The sequence below is a fragment of the Nesoenas mayeri genome (genome assembly GCF_963082525.1).
Source record: "Nesoenas mayeri genome assembly, chromosome: 2".
NCBI classification, from domain to species: Eukaryota; Metazoa; Chordata; class Aves; order Columbiformes; family Columbidae; genus Nesoenas; species Nesoenas mayeri.
This window is the reverse complement of record NC_137543.1, coordinates 45917496-45934795: the sequence shown is the minus strand read 5'-3', so window position 1 is coordinate 45934795 and position 17300 is coordinate 45917496. Positions and strand designations below refer to the sequence as shown.

At 40.8% G+C, this 17300-nt stretch overlaps 1 protein-coding gene across 5 annotated transcripts in view; it reads right to left on the bottom strand.

The window, feature by feature from the left end:
* The window catches only part of NOL4 (nucleolar protein 4), a gene marked incomplete at both ends in the record, with an annotated part of 193189 nt that overhangs the window by 135002 nt on the left and 40887 nt on the right, over positions 1–17300 (bottom strand). For all 5 annotated transcript variants that reach the window (XM_080339921.1, XM_080339922.1, XM_080339925.1 and 2 more), the window contains 3 exons: positions 6596–6728; positions 10682–10794; positions 11306–11417. In XM_080339921.1, coding sequence (XP_080196047.1) covers positions 6596–6728; positions 10682–10794; positions 11306–11417 — 358 coding nt within the window. The remainder of the gene's footprint in view (positions 1–6595; positions 6729–10681; positions 10795–11305; positions 11418–17300) is intronic.

Sequence of the window (17300 nt, the reverse complement as noted above, 5' to 3'; positions counted from 1 at the left end):
TAACACAGCTGCACCAACATTTCGAACTTTTGCCCAGGCTGGGTACAATGCATTATCACTGACATCATAACACGGACATCATGCTGCTGCTCAGGTGTCTTTACAACGTCACTCGTAGTGCCTTTTGCACTGTCACCTCTCAAGAAGCCATTAAAACACCACTGAAACTAGATTTCCACAACTCTCTGTCTCTCTGCTATTGTTTCACCACCTTCTTCCTCCTTCTTAAGTGTATTGGTTTATGCAAATAATATTACATCAAAGCAAATCTGATGGGCCAAATCACCCCAGGTGTAGCTCCACTGAAGCAAAATAATACTAGTACTGTATGCCAGGTTGTCAGGTTCACTTAAACTGTGCTAAGGTGAAGATGATACTAATTTTCTCAGACAGAACAATATATTATAACTAACCCTTTGTCTAAAGAAACCTTTGCGATTTTGGCAAGGGCAAGATGGGCTTCAGTGCAGCCCGTAGACTTACTCAGAAACATGTATATGTGACTGTGCTGGCTTTTGCTTTATTCAGTAATGAAGCTGGTGCTTGCAAAGGGTGGCAAATAGACAGCCAAATTAGAGAAAGATCATAAAAGACTATGCATAAGGTGCTGTACTGCTATTACAGCATTGCCTGAACGTTACTACGCTCCTGTCTTTTCCACTGCCATGAGGCATACAGGTATCTGAGGTCTCTTCCAGAAGACTCTTGTTCACTGTTCCATCCTTAGTCACAAGAAGTAAGATTATTGCCCAAAATGTTGCAAGTTTCAGTGTCTCGCGCAAGACTGGAAGGTCTGAATACATGAAAAAATTCAGTCAGCTCTCCTGGCCTTATCTCAAATGTCATTTTAAATGGTCTGCTATTTCACAAAAAAAAATTTTAAAAAGGTAGAAATTGTTTGAAATTGTTTTTCTATACTCTCTATAAGCTAACAGCTTTACTCCTTCATTCTTTATCAGCCCAAACCCTCACTATTAAGCAAAAATTACCTTTTGCTTTAGACTAAAATTCTTATTAACTTTGCATGTGCAATGGCTTGCAACTTTTATAGCATTACAGCTGTGTTAGCATGGATCTACAAACTACAAATAAAACCAGTCAAGCCACAGAAAATCCCTAAAATGAAGAGGCTTTCTAAAAGTATATGAGGCTGCATGTAGGAAAACTGGCAGGCTGATTTTTATTTTACTTTTAATATTGTTATTAAAGCTTTACAACTCCATGTAGTAATTTAACTCCAGTATACCAAAGAAATGTCACTGCTTTGTTTTGAAGCCTAAAGAAGTCAAGCTTTTAAGTAAAAGACACCCAAACTCTGTAACATTTCAGCTAATCTTCAGTGGGCCTTTATTGAGGTCAAGTGGACTTAGACCTCATGGAGAACAAATGTATTTGTAAAACCTTTCAGTGCATGAACAGAAATTAAAGGCACAACACCCACCAACGTAAATTAATTTTGTAAATTAATAATGTTTCCACCGAAAATCCTTAATTAGCAGCAAAAAGGTTGCTGTGGGTTTACTGCTGGGAATCATCTGCTCCCATGTTGCCTTTGTTACCACTCGCTTCACTCAATATGAAGAGCAGGGCCAAAACACAGGCCACAGCAGAGACTGTTTACTCAGTCTTCACTTTGGTCTGCAGTTGATGTTCCAACTCATACATCTTACACAACTTTGTGGAGAAAGAAAAGTCAATGTTTTAAGGCAGGAAGTCTAGGTTTTAGTGGGATAAAGACAAAGGCAAAAAGAAGTATGACAGTACAGCCAGTTGAGACTGGGAAAATGGATTAAACACTTGGCTTGGACTCAGTTCATAGAAAACAAACCAACAGTAAGCACGGGTACAGCAAACTCTGCACCCCTGCACAGACGCACAGTTTTGACTAACTTAATTAGCTAATGTTACTTTTTTCAGGTGAAGCTGTTGAGTAAAGATTAGAACTTCGATGCAGAAAACAGGTATTTAGATTACTGACTCCAACACTTGTACCTACCACAAACACAAAATCAGTGAAGGGAACAGTTAATGTGACCAGCCACATCTCCTACGTCTATATCACGGAAAGCCTGGCAACTTGAACATGCTGGAGAAAGAGAACTGGCACCATCCAGATGACCACAAACTACCTGGATGAATAATCCTCCATTGTATTACACTACTATTGCTCAATTTCTATACATTGAAAAAAATACAACCATGAAAAGGTTATTATTAATCTCCACAGTTAAGATGATAGCACAACTCCTGTCAAAGGTTGAAGTGTGACATATTTTGTCATAGCTAGCTGCTATAAACACAGTCTCCATACAGTGCCTGTGAGAGGGAGTTCTATATAAATATGTATAAGCATGCAACTATCGTTTTCTAAGAACTAGATTGAAGAGAACATAGTCTCTCCACCAAACCCATGCAAAGCACTGATATGTTTTGGTGTACCTCAGTACAATGAGAAATACTGAAAATAAATGAGTTCTGCATCTTGCACTGAGTTACAATCAAATAGTCTCATCCCTGATTTTTATTTGATAGCTCACATAGTGAAATCCCCAAAAAATTATCATAAAATTTACACTTAACTCTTGTTACTTCTAGAATTGTGCGTATTCTTAATTTCCTCTAATCAGAGCATCCCCCTACACCTCTCGCACGTCTTAGTAACTAATGAACCACCACAGCGAGGGAGAAAACGCATTCGGCTGCTCTGCACAGGGCTCCAGCTAACAGGCAATGGCAACTAGAATCCCATTTTCCCTCAGGGCAGAAGCTCTTGTTGCCCCTCTGACAGACCTACCTAAAGGTCAGTTTTCACTAGAAAAATCATTTCTTCGCAGGTTGAAGCACTAATTTTTTTAAAAAAAAAAGACAAGCTCCCCTACTTCCAACTCAGTTTGCTAACCTTGCCTGCTGCCTGTGGTCTGAGACAAGGGCAAAAGGGTTTGACACAGCAACATCAGAGTCCCTAGAGCATTATTAGGAGGATGGAGAATGAGTGACAGCTCTTGAGTGGAAGCTTTGCCCACAGATGAGTGGTATGCAGGACTCGCTCCAAAGAACTGGCTTAGGACAAGGGAGATGTAGCGTGTATAGGGAAGCAAGAAAACAAGAGCAAGCAACAGGAGAGGGAGCAAAAGAGAAAGGAATATACCAGCAATTTGCAGCCCTATTATCCAGCTGGCTGCTAGGGAAAGCAGCTCTGAGGCACTGGTAACCAGATAGCCCTACCCCATTCCCAGCTGGGGAGTGAACCGATTGCAAATTAGAGCTGCTTTCCTTTCCTAACTCCCCAGGGAAGAGCAGCAGCTCTTTTCCAACTCCTCCCCCATCGTTGCAGCAGCCCTGCAGGTGCTCAGGATGCTATTTTCAGCCATTCACCACTGGCAGGTGTGACTCAAGGTCCTGTTATTTAAAAGCATACAAAGGATAATGTAAAGTGGGAACTGTCCTTCGTAGTATTGTAGCAGCTTCAGTACTGCAGATACAATTCACCAGCTCTCCCCACTTTTCATTTCTTCCTCAAATCCACATTATTTTTCAAGCTTATATGCTTTACACAAGGAGTCTCAGGAAGCCTCAGCACATTTGTAGAGCCCAGTGCAGTACCAGTAGCCATCTACTGTGAGCAAACACACACATCCACTCTCCGTATTCTCCTTCTCAGTAGTTTTTTTACCTACCATGACATTTCTGGGTGAAGAGTCTACTGCTTTCAGCTCATACTGTGGGCCTCATATTTGCCTTTATTCTATTTAGGTTCAAACAACCTAACCATGAGAAATAGAAAACACAGAGTACTAGACTGGAAGACAATGAGAAACCTCAAGTCAAATCTTCCTAGTATGAGCTCTGCAATGGAGCCCCAAAGCCAAATTCCCATCTGAATACGATGCAGATATAGCCCCAAGGGAAGAAAGTAAGCAAGCATCTTATTTCTTTGATGCAGATAGCATCAGCACTCCACTATGCTCTCATAAACTGAACTGGAAGAGGCGTCTCCATCAATCCCTCCGTGGTGTGGCCCAGCTCACTCTTACGCTCCTTGAGGGTACATGGACTCTGTTTATACCCTAGTATCAAATCAGTTGAAATCCATGGAAAAAAACAACAGATGTCCCTAAATATTCTCAGGCCACCTGGCATGGAAAGCCAGGTAAGCAAAGTGACAGAATGGATCACCTTTAGGTACACTAGAGCGGTCACTGATCCACCCAAGGCAGCAGTTTTCCTAATGATCAAATCAGTCTCCCAGTGATGGCGTCCTTGGGGCAGCAGAAGACCTGTGCAGCAGAAGACCATTCCACCACAGATACCACTCCCAACCGCGTGTGCACAGGCAACCTTACACAGCAGTAAGTTTTCACCTGCCAGAACACAGCAAAGACATTTCAGAAGAGCCAAATGCCAAGTGTCTTTATCTGTAGACTGAATGTGGTGACTGACATAAACTCCCACGGACATATAGGGTGGCTAGAGGGAAGTGGGCAGGAATCACCTTAGACACACGAATTCACGTTTTGGTGATTATTTTGGTGTATGTGCACGATAATTAAGTATTAAATTTGTAAAATTTTACAGCAAAGGCTGTGATGGCAAAAGGGATTGTATTACTAAGTTCATTTAAGTTCCTTATTATCTCCCTGTCTCTCTGTTCCCACTTCCACTCCCCTATCCCTGTGCTCATTAATTTCTTTCAGCCTTCTTTTTTCCTGCTTTCTCTTATCATTCTTCTTTCTTCCTCTTTCTCTAATGCCTTTCATTTCCTCCTTCAGCCTCTTCTCCCACATCTGAAAAAGCAATGTTGCTATGAGTAGCCACACTCAGGTTCACTACCTGACAACAGCTACCACAGGAAACCTGTAAAGCACAAAGAGCTGCTATTTCAGATCTATCAGTAGTTGCTTTAGCCAGAAGATGCAGCAAAAAATAGGATTGCCTTAGGAAGGTGAGCAAGTACCATCTGGGAGGAAGGAAAGGAAAGCTGAGAAATTTAAAGTAATTCTGTAAGATCACGCTACCTGTAGTGCAAAAACCACAGTGCATTTTTTCCCATACATGTTAAATAGCAAGTGACAGTTTTCCAGCATCTTATATTTGGTACTAATGTTCTAATACGATTAGATGCGGCACATGAATCTGGTTGCGGCAGGTATTAAGACACGTGTGACAGGTATTTCTTCACAGGTTACTACACTGAGCCATAATTTTTATTTCAGACATATGCATGCATACTATTACTACTAAGAAACACTCTATATATGTGAAACAGATTAAGTATATAGGTAAGGAAAAACCCCTAAAGCACAGTTTTGCATTGAAAGCCAGATATACAAAAATGGCACCTTCCAAAGTATCCCTGAAAACTCTGAGGAGTATTATTATCGTATATTAGCCCTGAAAAGTCAAACGTCAACAGGAAAGTGAACTGACCTTCCCTACATCTTGTGCATCAGAACTTTAGTGAACATATGTACAGAGAAATTAAGTCAAAACAAATTTTGTGATAGCTTGAGGACAGTCAAAAAGGCAGCTGTTGTTAGAATCTGACCTAACAAACCATCACACTCTTCCTCCTCCTTCATTTGTGCAGAAAGCAACACAGCGGGAGGTCCTACCCATCACCAGATCCTATCAGCCATGATGCAGCACATCCTCTCTCACACAAATAGTTCACCAGCCTACAACTGACCATGATGCAGAAAGTGGAAAGAATCCAGATTAACTGTCACATTCTATATATTTAGTGTTCAGGAGAAATTTAAGAAGCAATTCTGAATTGACACACAAGATCTGAAAATTACAGAGTAACAAACACAGAATACCATTATGGTGTATCTAATAGTGATAGAATAGACCTGCACTTTGGATATTGTGCATTTGTGTGCCTTCCATGAGCCACTGTCACAATCTATAGTGGACAGACTGTGTGAGCTCCACAGCCAAGGGGAAAGTTCACTCCAAACCAGGCCCATCTACCTCATTCTATAAGAAGGGCTGAAATCACAGAGTACACATCTATGCATCTTTTATGCATCTTCTTCCACCTCTTTCACCAGCAAATTAGCTTTGTGTTGTACCTGACACAGAAATAATTAACATTCAGGTTTACAATGCTGCTCTTTCTGTTTTCTCTTCTTTTACCTCTATTTTCCTATTAGAATTTGTCTTTTCTATCCTTTTTATTTTTTTTTTTCTGAATATCACATCCCAGTTCCTAGCTCTCAAACAACCATGCTTCTGTCACACCCCTCTCCTTCATTTCATCCAACGAAAACAACTTTCTCAGCCTTCTGTGCTGCCTCAGAAAGGTTTGAGTTTCATTTCTCTTTATGCCTGTGTATGGTCATGCTACATATATAAAAACAGTAAAATAATAATACTTCACATATAGTGGTCTAAACATTCACCTGTTGCCTAAGCAACAAATAAATTATCCTGAAAAAAAATCCAACTTCATTGTCTTCATGCTGAGACATAGGGAACATATACTTCAAATTACACACTATGAAGAAAAGGACACAGCAGGTACTAAATGAAGGCACAGAACAGGAAAAAGACAAGGCAATACCACATTTTCTGGATGAAACGAGAGCCTTACCATCCTGCTGGCCCTGGAGGTTCTGAGGACTTTGCATTCTCTCTTCCAGATTTGAGCTGAGGTCAGAGTTCACAGCTGACATCCTAGTTGAGTCACTCATATCAAACTCATCACTTTCTATAGAGCTTTCATCCTGCAAATTGGACGTTGCAGAGTCGCGTCAGAAAACATCGTATACCGTTCACATTACATGTGCAGTTTACTCATCCCTGTTCCTTTCACTCACACCTGGTGTGGAGTGTAATCATGCTCAATCTTTGTGTATATAAGCAAACAAGCAAAGCACGTAAAGAAGAGCCAGGAAAGCACAGCATTGATGTAATATGATCATCTGACAAATGCAATTTGTTCAGCTATGAGGATACTCCATTACTGTGCTCTTACCTGTTCTCAAAGTATTTTGCAAAAGAGGGTTAGTAACCAGAGACCCCATATCAAGTCCTTGTTATTTAAATTTGGTTGAGGAGAGCTCCCCACATTCCCTGTCTGAATCCTCTACCTTCCTCAAGCAAGGTTGATAACCTCGTGATGACCACTCATGGTAAGGTGTTTCCAAATGAAAACTTGACCTAACCATCACCAAATTTCCTTGACAATATGTCACCCTTACATTGCTACTGTGTTTAAAGAAGCGTCTATTTAAATGATAAAGCTTATAAAAGTTCTGAGCATGATCATACGGCAGTCAATGGCAAACCAAAGCAATATAATAACTTGAGAATAACTTGAGATTTATTTTACTTCATACGTCTTTGATATGAATTATCCATCAAGTCTAATTACAAAGTCTCTACTAGGGATGACAGCAGAAGGCAAAAAGAAAAATTCCTGATCAAATATTTTGTCCCCAGTTACAAAAGCAAACCAGTTTTGGACCTAGTCCAGCAAATGTTCACATACGTGTTTAACTTTACTTTTTTCAGTCCCACTGAAGTTGATGCTTGCACTTGTGAATTAAAAATCAAGCATTGACAAGTCTTGCTCTGTAAGCTGCTGAGGCAGCACAAAAACCTATGGTGATATTTTTTTAGAGACAACTTTTCTGAGATAACTACTCCTGTTATGAAGAAAAGCCATTTAAAGAACATACAGAAAAATAAGCCAGATAGCTTTGTATCTGCTAAAGATTATTTCAAAATACTTTTCCAATTAATATATTGGGGTTTTTTAAACAAAAACTGAACTTTAACTGACAGGATTCTGATTAATTTTTCTGGGTTGTTCACCAGAAATTACTTAGAAAAATAGTAATCTTTAGAATATGATTCACTGTGTATCTGTTGTGAACTGGTTTCTACAGATGCTAACACAGCTGCTTTCTTCTTTCTGAGCACTTGGCCCCTGAATCAATTCCTCTCTTGGGTATCAGTGATGTTTCCAGCTTGTATGAGTGTTTCTTTTGTTTTCAGAAGAGAAGTTCACTGTAGTCACAGCTCCTGTTGAACCATGAGGAAGTGCTGACAAATGCATATCAGGAGTGAAGGTGGGACAATACACAAGGTGATGCTACTGTCACACCAGGACAATGCAAAATAATGAAAGAAACATACCTTGTTATCAAAGTTTTGTAAAAAAATGAAATGGAGGAGTGAGGGCTTCTCTAGAGGGCACCTGTTTGCCCTGCCCAGATAAGTCAGGAGAACCCCAGTTAGAGGAGCAGCAAAAACGCAAACGCTGCCCTCGCACAAGAACCATGGGATGTGGTGCCCACCAGCCTCCTGCCACAGACAGACAGGGCCAAGGCACTCATCAAGCTGGTTCTGAGGTTTTGGGCAAACACATGCTGCTTTCTCAAAGAGCAAGGTCAGAACGCAGACTCCCCCAGACCTTCTGGACGGTTGCGCCTCTGTTAAGGCACAGTGGTATTTCTCATTGATCCCTGCAGGAACCAACAAGCAGCAGCTTATATTTTCCAATTCTGTTAGGCAATCTGTATGGACTACCAGAAAGGGAGCTTTGGTTATCCAGTGCTTGCACACATGGGATGCCTGTGTTTGTCTATGGCACTCCACTGAATATCTCCACCTCACTCACCAAGCTATGTAACCATTCCTCTGAATGTGTGTGGACACCCAGGCATGGGGAGAGGAGTGGAAGCCACTGGCATCTTTACACTGGTTGCTGCACAGCTGGAAATTCCCACACAGTATTAGTTCTCCTGTTCTTCGCTTTCATCAATTACCTCAGCTTAAAAATGATGAAATGAGGATCAGAGAATTAGGAGCCTTTCAGTCACTGTGCAAGCTAGTTGTGGGTTCCAAGTTTACTCCTGTCTCCATTCCACCCCCTCCACAAGAATACAGATATGATTGATGAAACCTTGGAAACAGAGCCTTCCTACAAACCCAAGCATGTTTTTTACGTGTGTGAAATGTATGCACCAGGAATCTTCCTGCTTTGTACTATGTTTTCACTGCCATTTTTTTCTCAGTTCAGCAAATGTACAGCACAGAGAAAAGCAAGTTCTTACCAAAACTCTGCTTTGAGAAAAGACATAAAGATTATCTTGAGAAATTTCATTGTGGCCACTGGCAAACACATGATTACTAAAACATACCAAAAAATATGCTTCTGTTCCTAAATCCAGTGCTGCAAATATTTCATACACAGTAAAATTAGGGTGATGAAACCGACCTAGACAGGGAGATACTAAGCAATGGTGCTTCCTGCTGCCACTGTGTCATTGCCACTGGTTCATGCAGATGAAAAACAGGTTGAACAAAAATTACAGTCATCAGACCAGAAAGACTGCACCAAAACATTCAGGCTGTAGAAGCACTGTGGCAGGTGGCCCTGATCCTGCATGAGTGCTTCACCCTGTTCTGAATCATTCTCAAAGGGAAGCAGTGGAAAAAATAAAGAATCCTTTAACTCCTAAGGCTACTTCAGGCACAAAGCCTCTTCTCTCCCACTGTTAAAGCCCTGTTGTCACATTCCTGAAAAGGGGCAGCGTGCAAAGGGGAGACTCAACGGGTGAAAAAGATGACCAGGATGTATTTGTGTGTGAGGAATGCAGAGTCTCCCCCCACATCCTCCACAATTTAAAAAAAAATAAAGGCACAAGTGAAACAAGAATCCTGATACTTCTACAAAAGTGATGAAATCCCCATTCCATGAGGTGTTGAATAATTTAGAAATCTCCACCAATAGCCCATATCTCCTTCTTATGAAACTAAATCTGACTGACTCCACAGAAGTCAGGAGTTGGTCAAGGTCTTTAACATAATCCAGCTGCTAAGGTTGCTTTTGAAGGTTTTCTTTATTAAAAAAAAAAAGTACATTGTAGTCAGGCAGAAGGACACAGCATGCAGAACTGCTTTTTGCCAGCACATAGCTGGGCTTCTAACTACTTGGCAGCTCGAATGGTAAACGAACACATTTCTAGCAAAATGAGTTTATTACAAGTAATTTGGTAGGTGCCATCCAATTGATGAAGCACTTCTTAAGTGCTCTGAATAAAACACAGATATAAAATAATTTGGGGGAAAAAATAAATGCAATTCAACTCCAGTTCTCTCTGAACAAGCCAGAGTATCACCCCACTTCTCTTCCTTTATTTTTTTCTGTATTTTTATTCAAAGTTTCAAAAGCACCCCTTTCTCTTATTTATCAAGGTATTTGCCTTGAAGATTTAAACTGATGTTGTCAGGGCTTCAATCTATCTCACTATAATGTGTTGTATCCTGGCTGCTAACCCTCGGAACACCACTATGGCTTTCATTTCAGCTGTTGAAGGTATTGCTTTCTGGTAGTAGACAATGGAAGTCACTGCTGAGCACAGTACCAAGCCTCAGGTGAACATACTGCCCCCCTTAACCTTTCCACTGGTTCAGACAGTAAAAGGGCACCTGTAGGTAATTTGAGGCAGTAAAGCATATTACCCCCAACCATGTAAGGGTGGTACGTCATGACATTTTCTCTCAACCTGATTACTTGCACACAGCCTTGGTTTGGTTTCAGACTCACTATTTTAGCACTGATAGAGCTGGGATCAAAATCTGTGTTCATTTCCCTGGCTACCACAAAGGCAAGCACCTAAGAACACAGGAGAAGAGAAAAAGAAACTTGGAATATTTCAGGTTTTACCTCATCTTGTTGTGAGTTTAGTAGCTGCAGCTTCATGTGCTTCATATAGGCCATAGTAATTGGCATGTTGTAATCAATCATACTGGTCACCAAAGTTGGAGGTTTTCCATTATCTGCAATAAAAATATTTATTATGCATTATATGTTAATTGTGGAGGCCACTTCAGCCTACTCTGCAGTCAAAGTCAGACAGTTACATCATTTAGTTCTAACTTTGGCATTTTCAATTGCTTGTAGGCTGCACAGACAGAAGTCTCCTGAATAAAAATTAAAATCAAGTTCAAACCATGAAAAGTGATACATTCTTCTATCCTAAATTACTACAACACATACCTCCTATCTGTTCCTTTCGTTTAAGCCCCCATATAAACACTTCCATAGCAAAATAAATTATCTCCTCCAGATAAAATCATCTTTCTACTGAGGATGCCTATGGTATCACACTCCATCTTTAAGTGAAAGCAGAAGATTCACTACCTTCCAGCTTAAGTAAATGAGATGATCTGACTTATTGAACTGTTCCAGTCTACCAAATTTTTATGAACTCTCTCTTAAGCTAGGAAAATATAAATGGGTATTAGGAATAAAATGACTTTACATTCCACTATTTGACACTAAAACTACCTTTATGATCCGCTCCATCTGGGTTTAAATGCATTCTTTTCTGGCACTCTGAGCAGCTCATTAGAAATCGTGTCACCGCTTCTCTCGGTAGGAAGGCATAGGTCTCTGAAATCTGAAATTAATAACAATATATAGGTGTTATTACATACACCGATTGAATATGATTTAACAGAACTGATCATTAGATTTCCAAATAAGGCATATTACCTTATGATGCCAGGAAGCACAATGAAAGCACGTTCTGCATAATATGTAGGATTTCCAAGAAACATCTCTCCAATCTGCGTACTTACCATCTAATGGCTAGTAAAAGTCGATACTGGAAAAAAAAAATCCACTTATATCAAAAGGGGTTTGGTTTTCTGTTTACAGTTTTTTCCAATTTGCTTTCAGCAAAAAGATTCGTATGTAACAGGCAACTGACTGCGGGATGTTTCTAAAAAGAAAAATGAAAAGCAATTTTTTTCTTATAATTAATCCCCAAAAAGAAAATGCTTGGCTTACGTGCCCTAGCAGCGATGACAGTCTCCTTGCTAAGTTTAACTTTGTATTTGAATAGTTTGGGAAAATATGCTTGGAAAGCTTGTGATTTAATACTACAGGGTAAAGAAGTCATTGTTAGTAACAGTTACAGAGTTTAGGGGTCACTTGATCTTAGAGACTCTGCTTCAGCTGGAGATATCTTTAAATGACAGGTTTTTGGTTGTTTCCCCCTTTCAGCACTACCATTCTTTCCAACCACATACATGCAAGCAGCCATCAGAGGGATTTCTCTTCTTTTTCAAAAGGGGAGAGGAGGAAGCAGTTGTTGCTGTTTTTAAAGATTACATTCCCTCCAGCCTCCCCCAAGGATGCATTTGTCTTTATAGACATTTTGCCTTGCTGAAAAGGACCTGGAGGTGCTGGCCAGTGCCAAGCTGAAAACAAGCCAACAGTGTACTCTCTGATCACAGATAAAGCAAATCTCACACTGGCAACATTAAGCGTATGGCAAACAGATCAAGAAAAGTTATTACCCTGTTCTACTCAGTGCTGGCAAGGCAGCAGCTGCAACGATGTGTCCTGTTTGCCCCTCCACAGGTCAAGAAAGCTGCTAAGAAGCAGGAGAGGGATCTGTGGCCAACCACCACGGTGGCTGGAGCCTAAAGCAGGTGACTTGAAGGAAAGGTTGAGAGTGTTGGATTTGTTCTATGTGACAAAAGTAGGTGATGAGGCTGTGGCAGAATGCAAGCCCCCTCTCTCCCTCTCCCTCCTTCAATATGGAAGGAGTAGACACATCTCCCTCTCTCTCTGCTGCTTGAGGCCAACAGCTTCTTTTGTTTGGCCCCAGAGCCCCTGGCCAGGGCCGTTAAGAAGGGAGCGCTGAGGCGCCACTGAGCCACTGGGCACCCATGGCCAGTGTGGGGGATGTTTGGAAGCTTCAGGGGCGCCCCACAGCCAGTGTGGGGGTGCAGAGAAGCTTCTGCAATGCCTACAGTCAGATCTGATCGGGCTATAAAAATGGGATTCTTGTCGAGACTCTGCCTCTTGCGTGGATCTCTCAGAGCACAAACCAGAAGCTGCCGCCGAGAGCTCCCCCCGGGATGGAAACTCCGCTTGCCTTGCGTGTGAGTAAAATTTCTCCTCACAGGATTACAAGTGTATCTACTTTCTGTGCACATTTGCACATATATTTATACTTTCTGTGCATATTTGCACGTGTACTTTCCGTGCTCAATACAAGCACGTGTATAAATTACTTCCTCACATAATCGCGAGTGTATTTTCCTCCCATGCTTCCACATAACCACATGTAATATTCTGCGCACATTTGCATGTGTATTTCTCCTTGAAGGATTGCGAGTGTGTTATAAATTTACCCTTGAAGGATTGCAAGTGTACACTTTCCATACTCAACACAAGTACGTGTAGCTCTTTAAAGTAATCCCGCACCGTGTTCAGGCAAGTGTGTACTCTTCCCGGACTCAGAGACGGCTCCAGTATTGTTTTTGGTGAAGCCACGTGTATGCACACTGTGGACCTCCTGTTGTATTAGTTGCTGCCCCTTAATAATTTTCCTCAACTGATATCCGAACCTGTATTCAAGTCACTTTTGGAGTGCTAAGACCGTGTTTCTCACGGGTTTAATAAAAGTTTTTTTGGACCCTGTTGCCCCTTAAACTAACCTCGGGGTGCCTCCGCGACAGAGGCAGAGAAAGATGTAATTGCAGCCTGCCACTGCCTGACCAGGACTTCCAAAACCTGTGGAAACTCTTCAGAGGGTATAACCAGGGACAGCAGCCACCAGCTGCAGCTTGGATCATTCAAACTGGATATCAGGAAAAACATCTTCTCTAGGAGGCCAATGTACTGGAGCAAGTTTACCAGATGGGTGGAAGAATCTCCACACTTGGATCTTTTTAAGACATTACCAGGCAAAGCCATGGCTTTTCTGTGATTCATTATATATGTTGATGTATGTAAACTGAACAGTGCAAGTGTTGTAAGGAATCTCCAGCCCTTCTTTTACCAGCCAAGGTGATTGTCTTGCAATGGAGAAAATCCCCAAAGACTGACAAAGTGCCACAACAGAGATTAAAAGAAAAGTCAACTGATATCTGCTTGTATTCCCTTATTGTAAAACCTACAGCAGGATTTGATTTCCTATCAAGCACTACATCAATGCAAGTCTCTATAGGAAGTGCAGAAGAATGGAGGTGGCGTGTTTGAAAGTGTGGATACAGAAAGGACAAGATAACTTTCTTTAACTGGATGTAAATGGGATTGTATACCGTGCAAATCACTCATGCGCCTCATAAGGGTGCCAGGAGGAGGAGGACTGGACAGTTTTAACTCTCTTACACTCTTCTCCTTGGCTTGTCACCTACTTAACCTGTGTTGAAACTTACGTTTCCTAAAACTCCATGGACCAAATTTATCAGTGACAGTATTTTCGAAAACAGGTGGAGTTTAAAGTATTGTTTGTTGATGTGACACGAGTCATGGAAATACATGGAAATGATGCAAGATGCAAATTATGCCATCCTGTTTATAGTATTGTTGCTTAGGCTGTTTATTGTTGTTGTTGATTTATATAACAAAAAAATCTGATTTTGAGGGCATAGAGGGGAATTAGTATAAAAGCAAAATTTGTTCTGCAATGAAAATTGGCAAAGATTTTCTCTGGGCCTGAAACAATTTATCTGAAAATGAAGGCACTAAACAAAGACACTTTTGAATGGACAGTCCTACCCCAAAAATATTTTCAGATTATTTTTCCTGGTTTTTACCATGGAACAGATGCCTATTTACCTTTCTAAATATGAAAACATTGGTTATGCGCATGCTTTATGAAATCTAAACAAGAACTTAAAATCTGCTAGAATTTAGCATTAAGAAAACTGTTACATGTACATACGCAGAAACCTCTTGTAACATTTAACACATTTAGCACTGTATTGAAACTAATGGAGCTTACCCATAGGTTCATTAGTAGCTTGCATTTGATAGGAATGTTTCATTTATTCTAATCAAGCATCTCTGACAAAATTCCAGTTCTGCTCAAATAAGATGAAAATCCTCTATGGAAAGCAAGTGAGCTAAGTCCCAGATTTGATAGGTATGCTCCACTGACTATAAGGGAACCTGGTTTTATAACTAAATTTGTCCACGTGGCAGATGCTTGTGTCTCCAGCCTCCCACTGCAACACAATTTTAAGGATGCCCTTCCCTAAATAACACCAGTTTTCACCAATTTCTTCCCATTTACTTTGCAATTTGAATCAATCACAGTCCAAGACTTCAGCCTGTATAAATTGGCCTAATACAATAACTATGGCATTAAAAGATATACACAGAGGACATAACCCACAGCTTTCCTTATTCTTGCTGCTTGGATATGGGCAAAAAGCTCTTTCCAATTTACAATGCCAGAAAGCTTACAAAAAAAACCCCACAACCTCATGACCCCCAACAGTGCAGACTCCTGTTTGCCTTGCTTGCTCTGGCCATGCTCCCAACCAGCTGGCTTAGCACCAGCTGTAGCCAGGAAGATCTCTGATCAAATTAGCACGAGGCCGAACACAAAATCCTGTATTTCACTCCTCAGTGGAGCTTACCAGCTTGTGCAAAAGGTCGAGCTGATGTAGTTCCTGGAGCTGGCTTTCATGTGAGTATTTCAGAGCACAACCTGGAGGCCTATGACACTTTCTAAGTAACTATACAGAAATACTTTAGACAGTGGCCTGACTTCATCAGGAAAAATCATTTCTGTCCTCTATGCCACCTGAAAGCAAGCAATAATGACGCAGTCCTCACTGATACTCTATGCTCTCACTGCCTTCAGTGGCCCTGCACCTAGCTCTCTTCTCAAGGCCATTAGCTAACAAAAACTCATCTTTCAGTGATGTGCTACAACAATATTGGTTTCTTGCATTTACACACACACAAAAACGCACGCAATTCTACATTTTAAGAAAAAATAAAGCCAGAAAACTGAAGTGGGGGATATCACATTATTTACATCCACACACTGTCAATGCACACAGGCACATTTTTGGCATGACTTCCAAGAAACTGCTCATGCATGCGCCTGTACCCATCAAAGAACAATCAGTGCTGATTTACCATATTGATAAAATTACTTGATAAAATTGGGGGTATACTTTTTTCAAAAATTAAGCTTTAGAAGTATCCTTACGTGATTCCTTCTTCCCAATAGTGGTTTTATTGCACTTTAGTATTAATCTCACATTGCTTGTAGAAATGTGTTACCTTGTATTCGGATGTATTCTGTATCATGGACAAAGCAGAAAATAAGCAGATTCTAGCAGGTTGGTGTTTAGGTATTGTGTACTAAGCATAGCTCTTACAGCTGAATGCTTTTTACATTGTAAAGGGAAAAAAAATACATGAAGAAGAAATTAGACATCTGAAGCATTAAACAAAGAATGCAAAAATCACAGGTTTGTTTTAGCTTCAGAAGTTACAGAATAAGTAGCAAAAATTTCCTAACAATACAGTCCATGTGCACCTACACATATTTCAAGTCTGAACTCAGAGGAAAATAAAAAGTTGACTTAGCAGCTTCAGAGTCAAAACTTTTATGATCTTATCTCACTGTTCACAAAAAGACCCTGATATAATAGATTTTTACATATATCAACTCATCCAAAACATCGCCCAACAACAAAGGCCTTCTAGACCCATAATTTACCCTCATCCTGTTTACTGGACCCCATGAAGAGCACAACTACCACAAGGCAAGTAATCCAGTACCTAAGCATGTAATCTGATTTACGTTTGTGCTAAGTGATACATGCCATGTCTATAAGAAGCGTATTGCATTCCTACTGCATCACTGCAGGCAGAGAAAATGGGCAAGGGCTCCTTTATACTCTCCAATATTCAGATGATTTAAGTGCAGAATGTTGTGATGATGTAGCTTTCAGAGCTACATTTTTATTTGGAAAATTAACAAGCTCCAAAGTGAAAGCAGATTTCAGGACACATATGGCAGAGCGGGAAAGACAAGTGTGAGGAGCATGAGTGAAATCTTACAAGTGAACCTATTAACCTCTCAAGCATTAACACGGAGAATGTCTGTGTAGTCTGGAAGATATGATGTGTCAGAATAGAGAGAGGTTTTTCGTGATGTGTGTATATTTTTTTTAATTAAGGAGAGTACGAGGGGGAAGATGATCCAAAGAAGACTTCCAAGAGGGAAGGGAGGGAGAGAGATGGAGAGAGGGAGGGAGGGAAAGAGAGAGAGAGAGAGGGAGGGAGGGAGGGAGGGAGAGAGAGAGAGAGAGAGAGGGGTAGAAATTGGTTTCTTGATGACGGGAGGGCAAACCAGCCACGGAAAGTCCTCTCCTTTACTCAGCAAGAGGTCAGAATAGAAGGCTGACATAGGAAAGCACATATATTACTGCTGGGAGTTTTATCAAGAGCTCGCTACCCTGCTATATTGGGGAAAATGCTGTTCCTTCTTGTGCTAAACTTGTGCTTCACAGCTCCC